General features: G+C 48.1%; 2 protein-coding genes across 12 annotated transcripts in view; one reads left to right on the forward strand and one right to left on the reverse strand.

Moving 5' to 3' along the window:
• On the reverse strand, window positions 1-7,599 carry GGN (gametogenetin). 6 transcript variants are annotated; one of them, XM_053266864.1, is made up of 5 exons: window positions 7,480-7,534; window positions 6,724-6,934; window positions 3,640-5,927; window positions 3,290-3,489; window positions 10-179 (listed from the first exon to the last, which is right to left on the reverse strand). In XM_053266864.1, the coding sequence occupies exons 3-5, from the start codon at window positions 5,911-5,913 to the stop codon at window positions 47-49; spliced, it is 2,607 nt and encodes an 868-aa protein (XP_053122839.1). In that variant the 5' UTR covers window positions 5,914-5,927; window positions 6,724-6,934; window positions 7,480-7,534; the 3' UTR covers window positions 10-46. The 6 variants fall into 6 exon arrangements, with proteins under 6 accessions (XP_053122843.1, XP_053122839.1, XP_053122841.1 ...); XM_053266866.1 differs by having other exon boundaries at window positions 6,724-6,823; window positions 7,480-7,505; XM_053266865.1 differs by lacking the exon at window positions 6,724-6,934 and having other exon boundaries at window positions 7,480-7,599.
• Window positions 5,440-20,383, forward strand: part of SPRED3 (sprouty related EVH1 domain containing 3) — a 22,629-nt gene continuing 7,685 nt past the window's right edge. Inside the window, exons 1-2 of one of the 6 annotated variants that reach the window (XM_053266871.1) lie at window positions 5,440-5,948; window positions 9,148-9,339. In XM_053266871.1, the coding sequence (XP_053122846.1) occupies window positions 9,320-9,339 (20 nt within the window). In that variant the 5' untranslated portion in view covers window positions 5,440-5,948; window positions 9,148-9,319. Of the gene's footprint in view, window positions 5,949-7,525; window positions 7,662-9,147; window positions 9,340-9,488; window positions 9,587-9,720; window positions 9,989-11,078; window positions 11,214-15,756; window positions 15,770-20,383 lie in introns of those variants that run through there. The other 5 variants (XM_053266869.1, XM_053266874.1, XM_053266873.1 and 2 more) reach the window with 5 other exon arrangements.

Genomic DNA, 20,383 nt, shown 5'->3' on the forward strand with positions numbered 1-20,383 from the left:
ACACAGAGCTACAGACCACCCTTTATTAGAGAGGCTGCCCAGGGATTCAGTCCTCGTTGGTAATGCGCTGCTGTTCGTACGAGTCCAAGCAGAACTTCGTCCCGGCAACCAATGAGACAGCCAGCATGGCAGTGGCGACCCAAGGTGGTTCTGCCAGGTGATTGGTGGAGGGGTTGAGCCTGGATGGAAGGGGTTAAAAGAAAAAGCAGTGAGCGTGGAATTTCTGGTGGATGTGTGGAAAGGATGCTGCAATGGAGGGCTGTTGCCCCATGATAGAAACCAAAGCTGGTCAATTAAATGAGCTCACATGGGTTATATTTGCATGTGAGCACCAACAATTTCTTGTGATCTGAATCGGGGGGGTTGCAACCTTGAGTCCCCAGATTTTGTTGGACTACAACTCCCACTATGCCTAGCCACAATGACCCTTGGATAGCCATGAAGGCAAGGCAAGGAGTCAGGGCACCAAAGTCTAGCCCACAACCCCTGCCTGTTTTATATGGCTATCTATCATATTTTTATACTGCTTGATATGTACATCTCTAGGTGGTGTACAAATTTCAAAATTAAAAATCACAGCTAAAAATCCATAAAACAAATTATTAACATTAATTCTAATTAAAAGCTTGCGAGAACAGGAGTCTCTTGGGGGTCTTCCTGAAAACAAACAAAGAAGGAGATGCTCAGAGAAGGGAGCGTATTTCAAAGCCCTGGGGCAGCCACAGAGAAAGCCCAGTCCTGAGTCGTCTCCAGATGAGCTGGTGGCAACCATAACCGGACCTCTCCAGAAGATCGTAAAAGGCAGCAGGGTTCATGACAAAGGAGGCACTCTCTTAAATAGCCTGGACCCAAGCTGTTAAAGGCTTTATAGGTAATAATCAGCACTTTGTATTTCACCCAGAAACATAGCAGCAGCCAGTGCAGTTCCTTCAAAACCGGTGTTATATGGTCTGCTGCATTCTGTACCAATTGTAGTTTCCAGACCACATACAAAGGCAGCCCCATGTAGAGCACATTACAGTAGTCAAGTCTAGAGGTTACCAGCATATGTATGACTGTTTTAAGGTCATTAATCTCTAGAAATGGATGTAGCTGATATATCAGCCGAAGCTGATAAAAAGCGTTCCTGGCCACGGCCTCAACCTCAGAAACCAGGGAGAGCTTTGGGTCCAGGAGCACTCCCAAGCTATGTACCTGCTCTTTCAGGGGAAGTGTAACCCCATCCAAAACAAGCAGATCTAAACCACCTCTCAGGTCCCAACCTCCCAGTCAGTATCTCTTATCTCACAGTCTTATTTGGATTCAACTTGTTTGTTATCCTTCATCCAACCCATTACCGCCTCCAGGCAGGCATTTAGGGAAGATAAGCCATTTCCTGATAGGGTCGACATGGAGAAATAAATCTGGGTGTCCTCAAACATATAACACCCAGCACCAAACCTGATGATCTCTCCTAGTGGTTTCATATAGATGTTAAAGTTTATTGGAGACAGTATAGAGCCTTGTGGAACTCCACACTTCAAATCTCGCTTTGCAGGGCAATAGTCTCCAAGCGACACCATCTGGAATCTCCCAATCCCATCTCCCTCAGATGGTCCAAAGGGATACCATGGTTGATGGTACTGAAAGCCGCAGAGAGATCCAAAAAGATCAGCAGAGTCACACTCCTTCTGTCGATAGCCAGCTGGAGATCATCCATCCGGCTGACCAAGGCAGTCTCAACCCCATAGCCCACAGGAAAGCCAGTTTGAAAAGGGTCTAGATAATCTGCATCATCCAAACTTGCCTGGAGCTGAGAGGCCACCACCCACTCAACTGCCTTGCCCAACCGTGGAAGGTTAGGAACAGGTCTGTAATCCGCTAACTCCACGGGATCCGATGCAGGTTTCTTCAAAAGTGGTCTAATAATAGCCTCCTTAAGACAAGGAGGCATCCTGCCCTCCCTCAGAGAAGCATTTATAATACTTACCAGACCCTTTCTGATACCATTATATTTCTCTGGTTCTTGAGATTTCAGCAAGCTCTGCCCACATCCCACTTCAAGCATATCTTTCCCAGGCCATGAGGGCTAGAAACTTGTTTTGCTTATGAAACGGAAGCTGAGGTTAGGAAGAATGCTCTGCCCGGTACCACATTCTGTACTCCTGTGGATTCACAGGCTACACGTACTTCTGTTTATAATCTAAATTTAGATGGAGAACCTGAGTGTGTGTGTGCGTGCATGAGTCAGAGAGAGTGGGGATCGGCAGTGAGTAGCAGGGCTGGAACAGCAATAAAGAAGATGCGGCGAAGATGGCGTGGAAAGGTTTTGCCCAAGAGCTGGGCTGTGGAGAGGGTGCCACGGCCATGCGGGAGGGCTGGGGCTAAAGGCCCCCTGCCCGTCTGAAGGAGTGATCATGTGAGCGCAGTTGCTAGGCAATCTCTGGCCTACGTGCAGGAGGAGAACCTGTGGGTGGTTGCTAGGCAACTGCCTATGAAGTTCTCTTCCATTTCCACTGAAGCTGGCCTCCATGCGATGAACTACTAGGGCAAGGGTTCCCAACTTGAGACCCCAGAGATGGTGTTAGACTACAACTCCCATCATCCTCAGCCACAATGGCCAGAGACACTGACCACTGGGGCTGAGGGTGTTGGGAATTGTAGTCTTAACGAGAGTGAGAACCCTCTGCGCTAGTAAGAGTGTACATCATAAGGGGAGGCTTTGAACCTTCTCCAACCCCTTTTAGAGGTTTTTGAGGAGAGCTGGTCTGGTGGCAGTGAGCGTGACTTGTCCCCTTAGCTAAGCAGGGTCTGCCCTGGTTGCATATGGATGGGAGACTAGATCCGCGAGCACCGTAAGATATTCTGGAGCCGCTCTGGGAAGAGCATCTAGGTTCCAAGTTCCCTGCCTGTGTCACAAAAATGTGACACGGGATCGGGAGGTAAGACATTCATTTAGAATTCAGGCACAAGGTGCCTCTGAGCACATGCGCAGTTCAGGAATTTGCAGTACCAAATCTGAGCCCATCGTCCTTGCACACACAAAACCTACCCATGGATACCTTCCCCTCCCTGGCTTTCCTTGTTTCAGCAATCTCTCGGGAGCCAGAAAAGGCCTTTAATTTAACAACAATTCCAAACAAGTTGGAAATCTTTGCAGATCTACTGCAAACCACTCAGAGTTCTAGCAGCAGCTCCCTACCCACTTTCCTTCCCATCCCGGTGTAAAAGCAACTGTCGCACAGAAATGTCCCCTTTCACTGTGTGAACGGCTGATCAGAATTCGCACTCACAGCTCCCTGCCACTCACCAAGCCGCGACATTTTTGGGCAGCTTCCTCTGCTCTTGGTGTTTGCAGTAGCACTTCCTGGAGCACGAATCCACCACCTGGAAAGCTGGCCACTGGTGCGGTGGGGAGCAGTCGGCCTCTCGATCTTGCTCGGGACCGGCCTGGGCGGAGGTTGCATCCTGATCGATGCTGGCAGGTTTGTCCGGCATAAGGGGCGCCTCCTGGACACACATGCATTTATTTACTGGGGTGCTTAACACATTCCTACGCTCTCAAAGCGGCTTACAGAGACAAGACAGCATAAATCAACAAGGGAAAACATCAGGCATCAAGACATTAAACCAAATGCGGTCAAAAGCAACCAGACTCACCAAAGGCTCCCCGAAATAAAAAGGGCTGGCAACCTTTTCGAAAGGCGGAAAGAGAGGAGCGCCTTCTAACCTCAGCGGGGAAGTCATTCCGCAACCTCGGGGCCACGGTTTCTGCCCCTTCCCTTTAGGCGCTTTCACTTTGGGCTGCCCCGAGGGTTTGAGTTTCTCTTTTGACTTGGAAGCCGCAGGGCCTTGCTTTCGGGTTTTGGACTTTGCCTGGGTGGCAGCAGGTGCCTTCAGGTCTGGAGTCGGCCCCGCGGGAGTGCATAGGGCGGGGCCGGCAGGAGGGAGCGCCTCCAGGGTCTCGCTGGGAGAGCATGGCTTTGGGCCTGGCGGTGGCATCGGGGGCGGGTCTTCCTTTGGAAAAGCCTGGGTGGCAGCCAGTGGCAAAAGGGCGCCCCAAGTAGCATTATGTGGAGCGGGCTTGGTGGGAATCGCTTCTCGGGCGCCCTCTTCCAGGCCTTGGGGCCTCCTCTGGGGTCTCTGGGGCGCCTCATCCACTTCCGTCGCCATTTCCTTCTCCAACAAGAGGGTGGCCTCAGGCAGAGAGGAGCCCGCTGCTTCAGCCCCTTTGTCGCCAGGTGGGTCAGCAAAGTCCTTGCCCCCTTCTTCGGCTGCCATGGTGGCTTCGTCCAATGGCATCTGGCTCTCATCATGCACAAACCAATCACATTTGGGGTCGCTGCCCAGGAAGGTGACCACTTGGGACACAGTGGTGCCAAACTTTGGGAGCTTCCTGCCCCGGCCTTTGCGACGCTGAGGGTACGGAGTTGGCGGACGGGGCCTCTGCCATTCGGAGCGCTTGGTGTTGCCGGTGGACAGTTCCTCCAGAAACGTCACCACCTGCTGATTGGGAAAGTGGGGGGCAGGCTCTTTTGGGGCGACCTTCTTAAAGTGCTCCAGGAACAACTGGCTGAAAGAAGAGAAGTCCTCTGGGTTGCTCCTTTCCAGCGCTTTGAAGGCCGGGAGTTTCTTACCCGCTGCGGTGAGATGGTGCAAGGCCTTGGAGAGCATCGGGGCACTGGCCAGGGACGACTTCTGAGGGCACTGCTTCAACACGTCGGCGTAGGAGATGCCGGAGGAAATGACGCTGCCTTTCTGCTTGACGGCCTTGATGCTGGGCGGCCATTGCCCTGGCTGGATGGTCACTTTATACAGAAAGTTGAGGCCTTTCTCCAGCAGCTCCTGCATTGTCTCGGAGCTGACAGCCTCTGCTTCCAGCGCCTCGCTCTTCACCCCGGCCTTCACGTCGCTTCCCGAGGCTTGGGGCTTTTCCACGGGGCTGCTAGATGCCCTGACACATTCAGGAGGCGATTGGGAAATGGGAGAAGGACCCTTGGAGTCGCCGTTGCTCCCGAGTGCACTGTCCCGCTGGCCTCCTCGCTCTTTCTCCCCATGGCCAGCCCCCCATGACAGGAGGGCCTTCTTCCCTCCAGGCGGAGCCACGCAGCTGAAAGGAGCAGGCCTGTTTCCACTCCTCACGATCAGAAAACTGGGGTCTGCCAAGGTGTCCTCCGTCATTTTTGAAGACTCCGTGCCATGCATTGAGTTTCCTGGCAGCTTCTTGGAGGAAGGCAGGGCTTCTGGCGGGTGGCCCTCATTCTCCGAACACTCCTTGGCACCTGTTTTGACATGCTGGGTACCACATACCTCTCTTTCCACCACATCCTTGGGTGCATCTAGCGTTTGGCCCAGTTCTGTCCACTTCTCCAGTGGCATCAGTGGGCCACCTGCATTCCTGGCAAGTGGAACATTCTCGGGCTTGCCTTTCCCCTTAGCGGCTGCTCTTTTGGCACTCAAGTCTCTCGGGTCAGGGACCGCCTGCTGAGGAGGCCTCAAAGCCACCTTCAGCCCTTTGGGCTCCTCTTGGAGAACGGATCCCGAACTCTGTCCGTTCTGGAGGTCAGCCCTGCTCAGACAAGCCAGTCCCTGCTGCTCCACCCCTGGGTCCTTATCGCAGAGGCTGGCCTCCTTAATCCCACTGCTGGCCACATTCTGGGCCCACATGGACGACAGCTTCAGCTTGGACTTCTTGGAGTGATTCTTCCCCATCTCTGCAGCTCCCGTCTGCCTGTCCCCTCCCCCGGGCTCGCTGCTCAGAGGCTGACTGGCAGCTTTTGGTTCGGGGGCCTGAGGACCGGGGGACCGGCTCCCCAGTTCATGTTTTGCGCCACTCGGGCCCCGATCTGGCTTGCTCCTGTCCGGGTTGGCTTTCTCCTCCCCGTCTTTGGCTGTCTCAGATTCTTGCGTTGCTTCAGATTGGACATTGCCCATTATATACAGTCATCCTAGGAACAGAAGGATAGAAGGTGAGGACACGGCGACGGCCATTGTTAGCGCAGGCGACCCAAGGAGTGTGACTATACTGCAGTTGTGCATGGCATGTGGAACAGAGCCCAGAATTAACCAGCTTCCCTTATAGCAGAGCTGCTTAACTTTAGCCCTCCTGCAGATGTTGGCCTACAGTTCCCATCATCCCTACCTATTGGCCACTGTGGCTAGGGATTATGGGAGTTATAGTCCAAAAACAGAGGGGGAGCCTAAATTGAGCAGACCTGCTCTATCTGTAGGAAAAAAGCCGGGCTAGATACCATGCTCCCTGTAACCAGGATTTCCAGATGTTGCTGACTACAGCTCCCATAATCCCCAGCTTCAATGGCCAAAGAGATTATGGGGGTTGTCGTCAACAACGTCTGGGAATCCTGGTTACACGGAACACTGGCTGGATCGTGGAGGGTAAGGCCCAGTGCAGTGGCGGCCAGCCTGAGTATCTCCAGCTGCTGCTGGACCACCATTCCCAATATTGCAGCTGGGAGTGATGGGAGTTGTAGTCCAGCAACAGCTGGAGAGCCTTGGGTTGGTGACCCCTGGCCCTGATGGGTTGGGGTGGAGTAGAACAGCTAGGAGGTCAAGATTAGTTTTTGTTCCCAGCTTTAGAAGAGGAACAGGAGTGGCCAATAACACTTCTTTGGGAGGGTTGCCAACATTTTTAATTGGTCCTGCTCTTGTGCCTTTAAAAATAGTTTGACGCACACAGAATTAGCAGGTGAGGCTTGCGGAAGAGATGTCTGCATTCCAGCTCACCGTTAAAAAAGCCAGGAGCAGCGGGGTTAGAAGCTGGTTCATCATGTCAGCAATCGAAGGTACATCCAGAGAGCAGGCGGAGAGGCTATTTTTCTTTCCTCTGCATGGTCCAAGGAGGAAAGGCTTACTGTCATAGCAGATGAAAGTTAAGGGTGGCGGAGTTTTCTGTCTTCTGGAGAGTGTCTTTCTTTTCTTTTTAAAAATGCCACCTCTGAAATAAATTAATAGTCCCACACACTCACCCTTGAACTCTTCCTACTGGATCTTACTCACTGAGTAAATAAACAAAAACAAATTCTTGCAAAGTCTTCCCCTCTGATCCCTAATCTCAGCGTAAAAATGCCCATCTCTTTTTGATTGCTCCTCACGGGATCCCAGTCAGCGAAGCAGAAAAAGAAGACACCCCTCTGGCTTTGATCTGGCTCCACTAGACCTTACTCAATCAGTAGAGTAAAAACAAACAAACCTCTTTCCTTTGGATGCCTCCCTAGAGGATCTTAACATGTCCCTCTCCACTAGAGTCTACTCACTGAGTAAAAGCTAACTCTCTCCCTTTGAGTCCATTGAATCCTGTGCACGGAGTAAAAGGCCCCCTTCCCTTACTCCTCCTGTACAGGGTTCTACTCACTGAGTAACCCCTCCGGAGCCTTACCAATACCCACAGGGGCAAACACCACCTCCCTCCCCTCGCTCCACCCTTTTCTAGGCTCGCCCCTCCCCCTGCCCCGCCTCCAAATCGCCGCCCCTCCCACTCACCGCCTAGTTTTGCGGCTGCTCCCGGACGGAGCTGGGGAAACTGGGCGAGTGGGCGGGGCTGCAACGGATATAACGGACGCCCCGCCCCCTCGGCTGCGCCCGCCATGCCGCTGCGTGCGGGCCGCCCGATCCAATGCATGGCAACGCAGAAATAAGCCCCATTTGCTCGGTCTTCCATCCAGGTGAGTGAGTGTGCAATGGGATCACTGCAAGCCTGGTTACTCAAAAAGAAGGAGACACTTGAAAGGCGTAGGAAGAGAGAGGGCAGCATCCAGTCTAAGCCTCATGGAAGTGTATGAGGCACGTGAATTGTGGCTAATTAATAAATTAATCCCCAGCTGCAATTAATTAATAAATTAATAAATCATTAATGTTAATAGGGCTTAGCCTGGATCTTGCCCATATAGTTATAATTAGGGCTGTTGATTTCTCTCTCTCTCTCTCTCTCTCTCTCTATCTCTATCTCTATCTCTATCTCTATATATATATATCACACACACACGCAGTTCCCAACCATAGGTTCCGAGATGTTTTATGACTGCAGCTCCCACATTGTGACTGGGTATCCTTACATCATATGGGGACCCATGGGTGAGAACATCTGCCCTAGAGAGAACAAAGAGGAGGGCTCTTTTTGTTTTTCTAAGGGCCTCTGAGCATGTGCAGGGTGCTTTCCTGTACAAAGGGAGTGTGTCTGTGTTCTTAAAGGTGAGGAGCTCCTGATCGCATGTCTGTCTGTCTTGTCAAGAAGCAGCTTATAAAAAGAAATCTGTATAAGGACAGAGCGCCCCTATGAAGAGTAGGCCCTCAGCTCTCCCAAACGCTGCCTCAATTCTTCACATTGTCTTTAACCTGTGGAACTCCCTGCTGTAATGACAGTATTGGTGGCATTTTCAAAAAAAAAGAAAGAAAGGCTGTGATGAACGAGTTTGTCTTGGACATGAGGGTGTGTGTGTGTGCGTGTGTGTATGTATATGTATACCTAGTCCGCTAGATGTTTCTGGGAAGTTCACAATCCAGCTGTTGTGCTAATGGCCTTCCTGTGTAGTTGTTGCCAGCATCTGACCCTCAAATTTCAATCAAGGTCTGATGAAATGTTTGCCTGCAGTTCCCTAGGAAAATAAAGCATTGTTTGATTTGATGTGTGTGATGGAGAGAAAGTGTCCCCACCCATTATTAGTCTATTGGATAAACGTGCAATTTACGCAGTCCATTTTATCTTTACTAGCAGAACCCCAGAGTTGAAGCCCAAGTGGAAACCAGCTGGTGCCAGGTAGCTCAGGAGGAGCAGACTCCCAGCTGTGTTCCACGATCCATATGCTGGGGTGACCTGCCTAAACAAGTGCACCTCTCCATCTGATCAGGGATTTGAACGCACCTCTCCCAAACTGGCCCTTTACATTAGCTGCTTTCACAACAATCTTGTGGCAATGAGTTCCATAGGTTAATTCCCTAAAGAGAAAGGGCTTTTTAAAAAAGGGCGTGGGGGGTGACTGGAACAAAAAAGGATGTCTAATCCAACATGAATTCCAAACCAGATGTGTGTGCCAGTCTTTGTCCTGGATGAATAAATGAGACCTCTAGAAACAGATTTGGTCTTGCGCTAGTACCTGGCGACCCAGTCTCTCCCTGCTGCCTATGGCACCTTTCTTTTTCTCCCTACGCCAGGTTCCCAGCATTCAGTGACCTCAAGATGAAGCACTTGGAGGCTGCTCAAAACCAGCTTTGCAAGAGGAGTCTGATTCAGATGATCAGGGCCGCCGTTTACAGCAATCGACTCTCAAGGCTGCTGCTCCACTCTGCTGGCTCTGGTTTGCTTCTGTGTCAGAGCCATGGATAGATGAATGACATTTCCTCCAGGTCTGCATCTACCCCCCCCACACTCCCCCCTTCTTCTTCCTTCCTTTTGATCTCTCTTAAGATTCTTTCAGGGCATTAGGACCAGGTGGAAACCTCTCTCTCTCCCTCTCTCTCTCACTCTCTCTCTCTCCCCCCCTCTCTCCCCGCTTTGGATTCGGTGTGTATGTGTGAGTGTGTGTTTTCCCCCCAGCTTCTGGCCCGGCTGCACCATCGGTGTAAGAGGCTCGGTCCTTGCACCCAGTTTTTGGTTAGTAGAAGGCTCAGCCAGGCAATTCAGAACAGGTGCAGGCGAGGAGAGGAGCGGGCTGAGGGCTTTTAGGAGGGGTGGGGGTGGGGGAAGTGGGGGGGGAGATGTGGGGGGGGGTGCAATGCTAATTTGTACTAGCCAGAAAAATGGCTGCTAGTTTCTCATCCTCTTTATGATGATGAATTACACTTTTACCTACCTGGGTGTGTGTGCGTGTGAGTGTGTGTGTCTCTGTGTGTGTATATCTATATGATCTATCTATCTCTCTATATACACACACACATACATATACATGCATATACATTTGAAATTCTAACTGCTGGGGAGGTGGTGAAGGGCTGGGGGGGCATTCCATCAATGTGAATATGCAAACCTTCCAGCTGCCACGGCCACCGATTCACAGTGAGTCCTCCTTCTTTTGATCCATTTACTTATATATTTATCATTTCCCCCTAAAACCACTCTCTCCTACGAATATACATTTCTAGAAATCACAAGGGGTGGGGGAGGGCAGCTAACCCTTCCCCCATCTTTGCAAAGTAATGAGATGTTTTTCATTTTAATTTGCAGCATTTGTAAGGGTGGGGAGGGGGGGAGAAAACATGACCTCCATTCATAAAAAAAAAAAACACCCCCCAAACCCTGTAAGCTTTTGAACCTATTTTTATGGCATGGTTTTTTCATTTTTTTAAAAAAATCGTATTTCAGAAAGAGAGGGAGAGCTGTCTCCTCTAGCTGGATTTTTTGTTTCTCTTTAAAATGATGTTTCTATGTATGGCTGTGTGTATTTCTTTTCTCTGAAGATGAAGGTGGGTCTTTTTTTATGAATGAAATTCAATCCCACCAAAAAAAAAAAAAAAAAGCCCAGTAAGAAAGAGGGTGGGGGTCTATTTGTTTGTGAATCAATGCGATTTGCATCTCCATCCATTCATAAAAAGGCAGGGTTGAGCTATAAGGTATATCATGGTGGGCTACATTTTCTCTCTCTTCTTGCCTGTCAGTTTTGGATCGAGTGCGGCGGGATGGGGGGCAGAAAGGGGGGGGGCATTAAGCCGGCTGTGTCATAGTGGAGGGATGTGGGATTGTTTCATTATTATTTTTTTAAAGCCCTAGAGGTGGGGAGAAGAATGAGCTCTTCCATGAATATAAGTATACATAACCTGAGTTTGCTATTATAAATATATATTTGCATCCTGGGGTTGATGTATAAATATATATTTTATATATGTATTAATCCCCCCCACCTTCACCTGTTGTTATTCATGGAGCAGGGACAAAGAACCTAGTCTAGGTCACGTGACCCTCCATTCACAAAAATCCATCCCAGGGTTTCCATTGAGATGGGCTGAAGGGATAGCAGCTGGGCCATAGAGAGACAGACTTTTCCAAGCGATTGCAAAGCATTGGCAAAAGGGGAGATAGTGGGGGTGGGCAGGGTGAGGCAGGGAGGGGAAAAGGGGGAGGGAGCGGGGGGGGGCGCTGAGTGGGTTTTTCAAGAAGAGGCTGTTGACAACCTGCATCATACATCTGACTTGGGGTGTGTGGAGACAGGATGCAGAGGTCTTTTTAAAATTAATGATATTTGAATGCCAGAAATATAGACATCGACAGACTGCATTTCAACAAGGTTAGAAACTGGATGTATTTAAAATACGAACTTGCATGCTTGAGAATATATATATATAATTTGTGATGTTAAAAGAAAAATGAATGTATGCTCTATCTTAATTTTCCTTTAAAATACAGTTATAAATGGGGGAGTTTGGGTTTGTATGGAGTGGTCTGCAGGTCATGATAATGATTTGTGGTTGGATGGGGGTCAAGATTAGATCAGAACTGATCTTGTACCCCTTTCTGTTGGAATCAAGTTCTTGCCTACGCCGAAGGCCAGAAAGAAATGTGTGTATGTGTATATGTATTTGCATCAGATTTCTTCCATGGCGTCCTTTATATCTCAGATTGTAGGCTTTGATGGAAAAGGTGTGTATGAGGGAGAAGAACATGTAATTTTAAGTTCTTACTTAATTCTTTTTTTCTTCACCCGTAATCATGGTGGTAGTTTTTCTGAATTTGTGATTAAGCCAGCCAGAGAGTCTTGCGGTTAAATAGGGTTTTTTAAAGGGGGGAAACCCTCAACAACTTTGCATTGATACATTCACATTTCTCCCCTTTTTGGTTAAAAGAGAGGAGGGTTAAATATAAGAATCAAATGTGAGGATGTTATGAGGAAGCAGAGAAGAATGTGTTGCAGAAAATGGAGGGTGGGGGTGTTTGGCTTTGGTTTTGTGCATTTTTGTGTAAGGAGCATCACTTAGGTTTGCAAAAAACCCAGCACCTTTTTATATATGAAAAAAGGCAATTCCTTCCCCCCCCCCGGCTTTTTTCCCATCCCCTTGCCACCAAAACGGGGAGTACGTGTCTCCACTTTGCTTCCACATCTTTGATCTTGTAATACATAATGTGGTTTTCCATGGCAACGCGTTGTGATGTCACCTTTATGTTGAAAACACTTTGTGATTTATATATATATATATATATATATATATATATATATATATATATATACACACACACACACACACACACACACACACACACACACACACACACACATGGTCCGATGCTTTCTGCCTTTTTCTGACTTTTGTAGCCCATGCGATTCCCTCCCCCACTTCTGATAGAAAATAAATCTCTGTTCATATCCTGTACAGTTGGGCATGGCACTTGGTATATTACATAGGTATGCATTTATTCTTCTTCTCTCATTTCCACCCCCTCTTGCAGTGCAAACCTTCTTTGCGCCATAACAATAAGAAAAAGGATCTGGAAAGGCCAAGATGAGAACGGGGGTGTCCACCCCCACCCTTCAAAATATCCAGTTTTGCTTTTTTAATAAAGTTGGTAGGTTTCATCCAGCATTGTATCAGACCTTGCTACTTCATTTGCAGCCTGGCAGTCGTAAGGTTTATTTGACAGCGGGTTGTTAAAGCAGTGAGGTTACTAGGAAAGAAGATTTTCCGAGTTAGCTGTTGACTCAAGGAAGGGAGGCAATTCAGTGGTAAGAGCCCAGAGTGGGTGGAAGTGTAAATGAGGCTGGCTTACGGGGTCTTTAACCAGTTTGGGGAAGTGGTAGTCTCGGGACAACCCAACACCACAGCCTTGAACTGGTTCTCCAATTATTTCCCAGCCACAGGGGACTTGGGCACTGTGGTCCTGTGAGTAGAGTGGAGGTCTGCTAATTCCCAGCTCCTTCACCAAACTTTGATTCCCAGGATCCCTTGCAGGGGGAAGCCATGATGGCTAAAATGCGACAGAACCAACACGACGTCTGTAGTGTAGATCTGCCCTCAGTACTTGCACTGCTGACTCATTGTGTAACCTTGGACCGTCCTCGTTTTAGTCAACAAAAAAGTCCTGCATTATTCTTTTCCTGATCCTTCTGACAGTCCTGCACATGTTTTCCCAGACCGCCAGCATTTTGCCAGTTGGTTCAATTAATAAATGAAATATCCGTTTAACAGGTGTCCTCGATTAATTGGGGATCTGGATTTTTTCCCCAGTGTTAGGGTGTTTTTTGTTGTTGTTTTTAAGTGCAGGTACTTCAAAATCGGCGGAGGGCATGGGTCATATCTGAAGAAGCATTTTCTTCCTTTCTCATGGGAACATAGGAAGCTGCCATATACTGAGTCAGACCATTGGTCTACTTAGCTCAGTATTGTCTACACCAACTGGCAGCGGCTTCTCCAAGGTTGCAGGCAGGAATCTCTCTCAGCCCTCTCTTGGAGATGCTGCCAGGGAGGGAACTTGGAACCTTCTGCTCTTCCCAGAGCAGCTCCATCCCCTGAGGGGAATCTCTTACAATGCTCACACTTCTAGTCTCCCATTCATATGTAACCAGGGCAGACCCTGCTTAGCTAAGGGGACAAGTCCTGCTTGCTACCACAAGACCAGCTCTCCTCTCGTCCATGAAGGAATATGTCTTCCAACACGGGCCTGCTATGACGTGTACAAGGATCATCCAAAGACAGAGAAGATTTGTTTTCCTTTGAGACTAGTTTTAGTCATGTGCACTTTTGATTGATTAATCCATTAAGACTCATAGCATTAATTGGCTAAGATTTATTTAGTCGGACAACAGTCCTCCATTTTATTCATCTGCGAAATGTGTACAGTAATATTCAAACCACAACCTCAATGGGAGAGGATAAAATCAATGCAGAAGAAACCCTCTTTTTAAATGGCTCAAATTTACCCTGGAATAATCACGATGATGGTGACTTTCAGGAGTGAAACCCTGCCTCTTGTTAAAAGAGACCTAGTTCTATAACACATTCATGAACTTCTTTGAGGCTTAGCTCTTCCGTAACCAAGGCCTGGGAGGAACTGAGTTCCAGCACCTCTCAGCCAGTATAGTATATGAGTTGCAGGAGATAACTAGAAGCTAGTGGTTAAAGCAAGGAAGGGCCCTGGAATCAAAGGCTTCCTAGTCTAGGGCAAAAGATCCTAAGTAAAGCCCAGATGAGTCAGACTAAAAATCCATCTAATCCGGCATCTTGGAATTGCCAGATACCTCCAGGAATCCCACAAGCAAGGCATGAAAGAGATGACCACCTCTTCTGTTTGTGCCCTGTAGCTGGAATTCAGTTAGACTGCCCCTGACAATGGAGGTTCAGTTAGGCATGTGCAGTATCATAAGAAAACATAACGGTCAGGACTGAGCGGCCGAAAGGCACTGTCAGCAGCAGGGCAGAATGAGATACGTGACAGCGCCCAAGGCTGGGCCCTTCTTCCACACCATTGCATTGGGTAACCTCCCCAAGCAATGCAGAGAAAATAGAAAAACCGAGTCTGGATGCTGGATTTGTTCCTCAGATGGCATATCTGCACAGCATACGTGAGACGGGTTAACAATAATTCTCTCTCTCCTAAGAACTGTCGTTTTGTGAGGGGTTAGAACAGACTTCTTCAGAGGCTCACCAAACTGTCTTTCCCAGGGTCCTTTGGGGAAAGCCATGAGACTTAATCTGGTGTTGAACCTATATACGTATGTCGTGTATATGCATCCTGAGTCACTGTACCCCATGCCTCAGTCGCAGGCTCTGAGTGTGGCTCCCCCCCCACACACTAACTTTTCCTCAAAGTGCCCAAAAGTGTCTGCGTCATCAACAGGCTAAAAATGATGAGGGGGATGAAGATGGTCTCCCCTGCCCCACACCCAGCAAGGTGTTTCTGGAACCATCCCACTAGTTCTGCAGTGGAAATAAAAAAGGGTTGAAGGCTAACGGATAGGGCCTGAGGCCTGCTGAAAAGATATTTGCCCCCAGCTGCAGGGGATCTTGGGTTTGGATTTTCAGAGCCGTGCACCAAATTCCAGATCCTAAACCCACAGCTGAGCTCTTGAAATCTCAGACCAAAATATCTGGGAGTCAGAGCAGCAGCATCCCTAATCTTGCAACTGGGATGAATGATGCAAATTGGTTAAATCTGCATACGGTGTTTTTTTTTTAAATCTGCGATATATATATGCTTCTCATTCAATTTGGAATGCAGTTGCCTGCTTTTGTCAGTGGCTATGGTTGGAAGGTTGATGTGACAGTCTTTGGGAGATGCGGAAGGGGGCAGAGTAGACCCGAGTGCTGATCCTTGAGACTGCCCTTGTGCTTGTGGCTTTCAGGTGGTAGTGGTGGTGACGGAGCAGCTTCCCCACCAGGTAGGAAGGCCCCATGGAGGGTCATTTGCCCAGGGTCTCTTCTCTTCCTCTGTCGGTGAAAGTGTGCAAGCCACGGGTAGTTTGTCTCACATGTGCAATTGCCATTCTTAATCTTTTTGTGCATTCTGGTTTTCTCACATGCACGCACACATGTGCGTGCACACAAAAGTGCTACTTATAGGAATCCATTTGTGACTGAAGTGGCCGTGAACCCGGAGCAGAAACTACCTTTACTTTTTAGAAGGTTTTGATCTGGAGCTCATGAGGACTAGAAGCTTTTGCTTTCTTAAACACACACACACACACACAAAACCTGAAGGCTACAGCTCTCAGTGCTTGTATCTTAGAAGCCATCAGCTCGAACGGTGAGCAAGACCGTTCGTCCCTGCTACGCCTCCACACCAGGTCTTGAATGTATACTTGTGTCTGCCTCTCTTGCCAGTGCCACATTGATGCCGTAGGAAGGCTACAAGGTAACTTGCCAGCATCCCTCTTGAGCTCATTCTGTTTAACGCGTTGTTCCTTGGTGCTGCCCTATAGCATGTTTCGTGAGTTGTGTGTATGTTTTACCATATCTCGATCGCCCTCCCATTTTCCTCTTCTTCCTGTAACCTGGGCTGTTCTTTTCAGTCTCCGTGCCTAGATATACAGCCATGTGCAAAAACTGGGTGTGTGTGTGTGTGTGTGGTGGGGGAGATCGAGAAGAGAGGGGAATAGCATCAAATCTGTGCAAGAAAATGGCTTAAATAATGTAATACTTTTTTTTTTTTTTAAGGTAGGGGAAAAGATGTTGAAAAGAGGAGTGTGTGAGCAAAGACAGTTGAATGGGCAGAGGTGTCAACCGATGCTTTTAAAATTAAAAAATCAAAAGCCAGGCCAAAAGAAAAGGAGAGTTGTGGGACAAGGCGTTGCCAAATGTGCATCCAAACGACCTTTGCTAGAGCTAAGGATGTTGTCAGGAGCTTGTTACTGGTTTCATGCAGAGTGTGTGTGTGTGTGTGTGTGTGTGTGTGTGTGTGTGTGTCAATGTCAAAAATGAGTGCTCAACAGTGGCTTCAGCTGAATCTGTTGTCGGGGGCAGTTCTACCTGGCAAAAATTCTCATTTAAGGACATGTATGTTTGATAATTGAGGCCAGTTTGATTCCAGTGTGCGTCGTCGCCACAATATGGAGTGAAAACACAAATAGCAGAGAGGGCTTTTCCGTCTAACAACCATTCTGTTGCTGTACAGAATGGGATGCTCTCTCACCGTCCCTTCAGTCTTCCCAACAGGCCCTTAGGCCGAGATTTTGGAAACAGGCAAGTGTCTTAATTTATTCAGACTCCGGGTGATTACTCAACTTGTGCAGTTTTTCAGCAACTTCTGAAAACGTGCCTATTTTATCGGGCTTTTAGTTCATAAAGTTTTGTTGATAGTTATTCTAAATTTTTAAAATGAGTTATTGTTTTAATTGTTTGTGTTTTAATTTGTAAACCGCCCAGAGATTTGTTTATGGAGAGGCGTATAAATGTGGAAAATAAATTAAATAAACTCAGTGTTCTTTAACTGGCTTACAGCTCAAGGCAAGAGGGGAGACATCCACGAGTAATCCACAAATTCAGATGCGTCACCATTTTTGGTGTGGATTGTCCAGCCAGCCAGCCTCACATAAAACCGATCATGCATTTGTTGGCCAGCACAGAAACGTTTCCAAAGTGCTAGAACCTGTGCAGATTCCAGCATGGAAATTGCACCAGGCGTTTGTCAGGTGTCTTGACCTGCGACTGATTTGCAGTTGCTAGAAGACCGATTTGCAGGATAGAGGAGCTCATGTAGGTCCTTTCTTCCCCACCAAAGACATACAACTAACCCTCAGATTTGCATGCAGTGCAGGGGAAATTTTGTAGGTCGGCCCTACAAATGAGGGCCATTTTGTATGTGATGACTCTTCTATGCGGTGGAAAGGTGAACAAATCGGCTTCCTGGATTGTTTCCTGGTGGCAAAAAATTAGTATTTTTCCCCTGTGTGTTTTTGCCTTAGATGGAGGATTAAGGAGGAAGACTTATGTGGAACAGCCCCTTAGCATTTTGGGGGAGGAATTGTTCCAGATAAATGAGTGGTCTCTCTTCTGCTTTAAGGAGCCCTGCCTGTGATGTTGTTTCTTTTTTAATCGTCAATGATCCTGAGTCTCATATCTTAATATCCTTCCAGGTCCGGCTTTTGGAGGTTATCTGTGTACGTGAGGTTTGAATCGGTTGGTGAACCTTTACAGATTTGTATTCCTGGTTCACTGTCATTGGTATTTTGTTCTTCACCAGTTCAGATGCAAACTTATAAAAGGTGGTTCAGTAGTTCAGACACTTGGAACTGGCTTCAGTACATTTCACGCAAACTCTCTTGCTTGTGATGTAATCCTATAAAATGGATGCAAAGCCAACAATCTAGCTTGGGAAGAAATGGGTGTCCATTTATTTCTAAAGGGATTTCAGACAAAATAAATACAATGAGATAAGAACCGGTAAACAACACTTTAGACGCTCCAGTCTAAGGGAAGAGCCTGATTTTTGGCATGATATTTTAGCTTTGGGTTTAATTCTGGTTCACTGAAGGGTAGGGGAGAAAATCTTCTCTGAATCAGTTTCTGGGTTTGCAGTTTAATTCCCTGGTTGTACAAATGTAAAAAACTGTCTTGCTGGATCAGGCCAAAGGTTCTAGCAGGATGTGAAGATGCGAGCTGGTCACTTGCTCCCAGCATCTAGCATCTTTGTGTCGTCGTCAACCTCTATACATTTGTGGTTTTTAAAAAATAAATTGTTCAGAGGTTCCCCAGTGTACGGTGAGATGGTGGCACCCTCTGGTCTTGGCACTGACAGCCTTATTCGTTCAGTGGAGTGTTTTTTCCCCTTGGCCGAAAATACTGACATGCAAGGCTGGATCCATGGAATGCTTCCACACAAATGGCACATTATTGACAGAATACAAACTGCAGGCCGTTGAGGATTTTCTGCTGCAGATTCCCCAGCTGGCATTGGGCCAAGCTGCTTCCCTGTCTGAGCCTCTGGGTTTTGATCTGTAAAATGGGCACTCGGTTCCCATGATTTTCTTGGGCACCAGTGAAATGAATTGTATAGGTCTGGACCCATAGAATTGCACGCCACCTCCTGGGTGCCAGAGCAGAGCCCGTAGCTTCCACCTTTCAACCAGCAGTCATTCAGCGGTGTGTGCTACCGTTGAGTCTCTAGCCCGGACATATAGTGGCAAAGAGGATGCTGGCCTAGAGGGACCTTTGAGCCAATCTAGCAGGGCTCTTCTGATGTTCTGGGTACCAGAAATACTCTGTGGATGCACCGTTTGAGGACCACGGCCATAACCCTGGTCTGAAGTGTTGACTGACACAAATCCAGTGCAAGCCCCTTGCTGGATCAGGCTGAAGGTGCATCTAGTCCAGTGGTAGGCTGCCTCTGAAAATAGAGGGTCATTTGTGTCATCGGGACTAGTAGCCGCTGATGCACCTTTCCTCTTCCTGAAACTGGTCACTGACTAGCAGCCATCTCCGCATCCCGTGGCAATGAGTTGTCCGAAGAAGGGCTTTTTTTGTGTCTGTCCTTAATTTCATTGCATGACCTGCAGGAGGAATTGCCCCCTTGGCCCCATATCTGGCCCCGACGTTTCCTTGTGTGCCTGCACATGTCTGACTGGCTTTGCCACAAGTATTCCTCACCACTTCTTCTTTTTTTTTTAACTCACTGCCTTATACTGTATTTACCCGAATAGGAACATAGGAAGCTGCCATACACTGAGTCAGACCTAGGTCCATCTAGCTCAGTATTGTCCGCACAGACTGGCAGCGGCTTCTCTAAGGTTGCAGGCAGGAGTCTCTCTCAGCCCTGTCTTGAAGATGCTGCCAGGGAGGGAACCTGAAACCTTCTCCTCTTCCCAGAGCAGCTCCATCCCCTATGGGGAATATCTTGTAGTGCTCACACATGTAGTCTCCCATTCATCTGCAACCAGGGTGGACCCTGCTTAGCTAACGGTTTGGGCCCGGGATACTGCCTGCTCTCCAGGGTTACTGCCCGCTTGACGAGGTCATCTGAGGGGGCTCTGCTCCAGGTGCCAACAATGAGGGAGGCTCGGTTGTCGTGCACACAGGACAGGGCCTTCTCTGTTGCTGCCCCCAGACTCTCGAATGCTCTCCCGGTGGCTATTCCCTCCATCACAGCTTTTAGAAAGAGTGTAAAATCTTGGCTTTTTGCCCAGGCATTTATTTGATTCTCTGCTGCTGCTCTCTGTACTCTGTATTGTTTTTATGCTTCTGTTTTAAATTTTTAATCAGATTTGTTTAATATTTGTCACTTAATATTTTAATTGTGTCTCTTTTACCTTCTTGTTTTGAAATTTTGCTGTAAACCGCCTTGGGATTGTTTTAATGAAAGGCAGTATATAAATTTAACAATCAACCAATCAGTCAATCAGGACACAAGACCAGCTCTCCTCTCTCTACGACCCTGAATTTAAGACGACCCCCTTAAAAGCAGAGGTCAAATACAGCTTATACCTAGTTACCTAGATGGAGCAGGACTTGAATTTAAGACAACCCCCCTGATTTCTAACATCAAAGAACCTAGACTTGGGTTCAGGTAAAAACAGTATTGAAGGGGTCTGTAGCTGTACCAGGAGCTCTCTGTCCAGAGGCTTCCATTGACTCCTTCCACGAGATCAGAACCCACGCTTGCTCGCTGCTCCCTTTCCTCCAGCCCCCGCTGCCACCCCCACCACTAGTGGTTTAATAATTAACCTTGTGCACAAGGTACAGGAAAGCATCTGCTGCAAGGAACAGACTAGAGCGGGCTTTGCATAATACTGGACAGCTGAGGCGATTGTGCCAGAGGATGGCAGGGCAATGGGGTTGGAGCTGGGGAGTTTGGGAGGCACCACTCCATGAAATGGGGACTCAGGAACCCTTCCAAGGCCTCCTGCTCACCCTGGTGTCTACTCTGTGCAAGTGGTCAAGGAGTAAAGGCAATACTTAGTATTGGGATGCTGCTTCTCAGGGTGGGCAAATGTGGTCCTCCGCTGAACTACAACTCCTATCATCCCCAGCCACG

The sequence above is a fragment of the Hemicordylus capensis genome, chromosome 7 (assembly GCF_027244095.1).
Source record: "Hemicordylus capensis ecotype Gifberg chromosome 7, rHemCap1.1.pri, whole genome shotgun sequence".
Classification (NCBI taxonomy): Eukaryota; Metazoa; Chordata; class Lepidosauria; order Squamata; family Cordylidae; genus Hemicordylus; species Hemicordylus capensis.

Bases quoted from the DNA above. Each gene is read 5' to 3' on its own strand.
- GGN (XM_053266865.1), bottom strand. From the start codon at position 5,913: ATGGGCAATGTCCAATCTGAAGCAACGCAAGAATCTGAGACAGCCAAA. The intron at 3,490-3,639 runs GTGAGTCTGGTT...ATGTGTGTCCAG, and splicing joins TTTATTTCGGGGAGCCTTTG to GAGGCGCCCCTTATGCCGGA. The intron at 180-3,289 runs GTGAGTGGCAGG...CCTTCCATCCAG, and splicing joins CCCAAAAATGTCGCGGCTTG to GCTCAACCCCTCCACCAATC.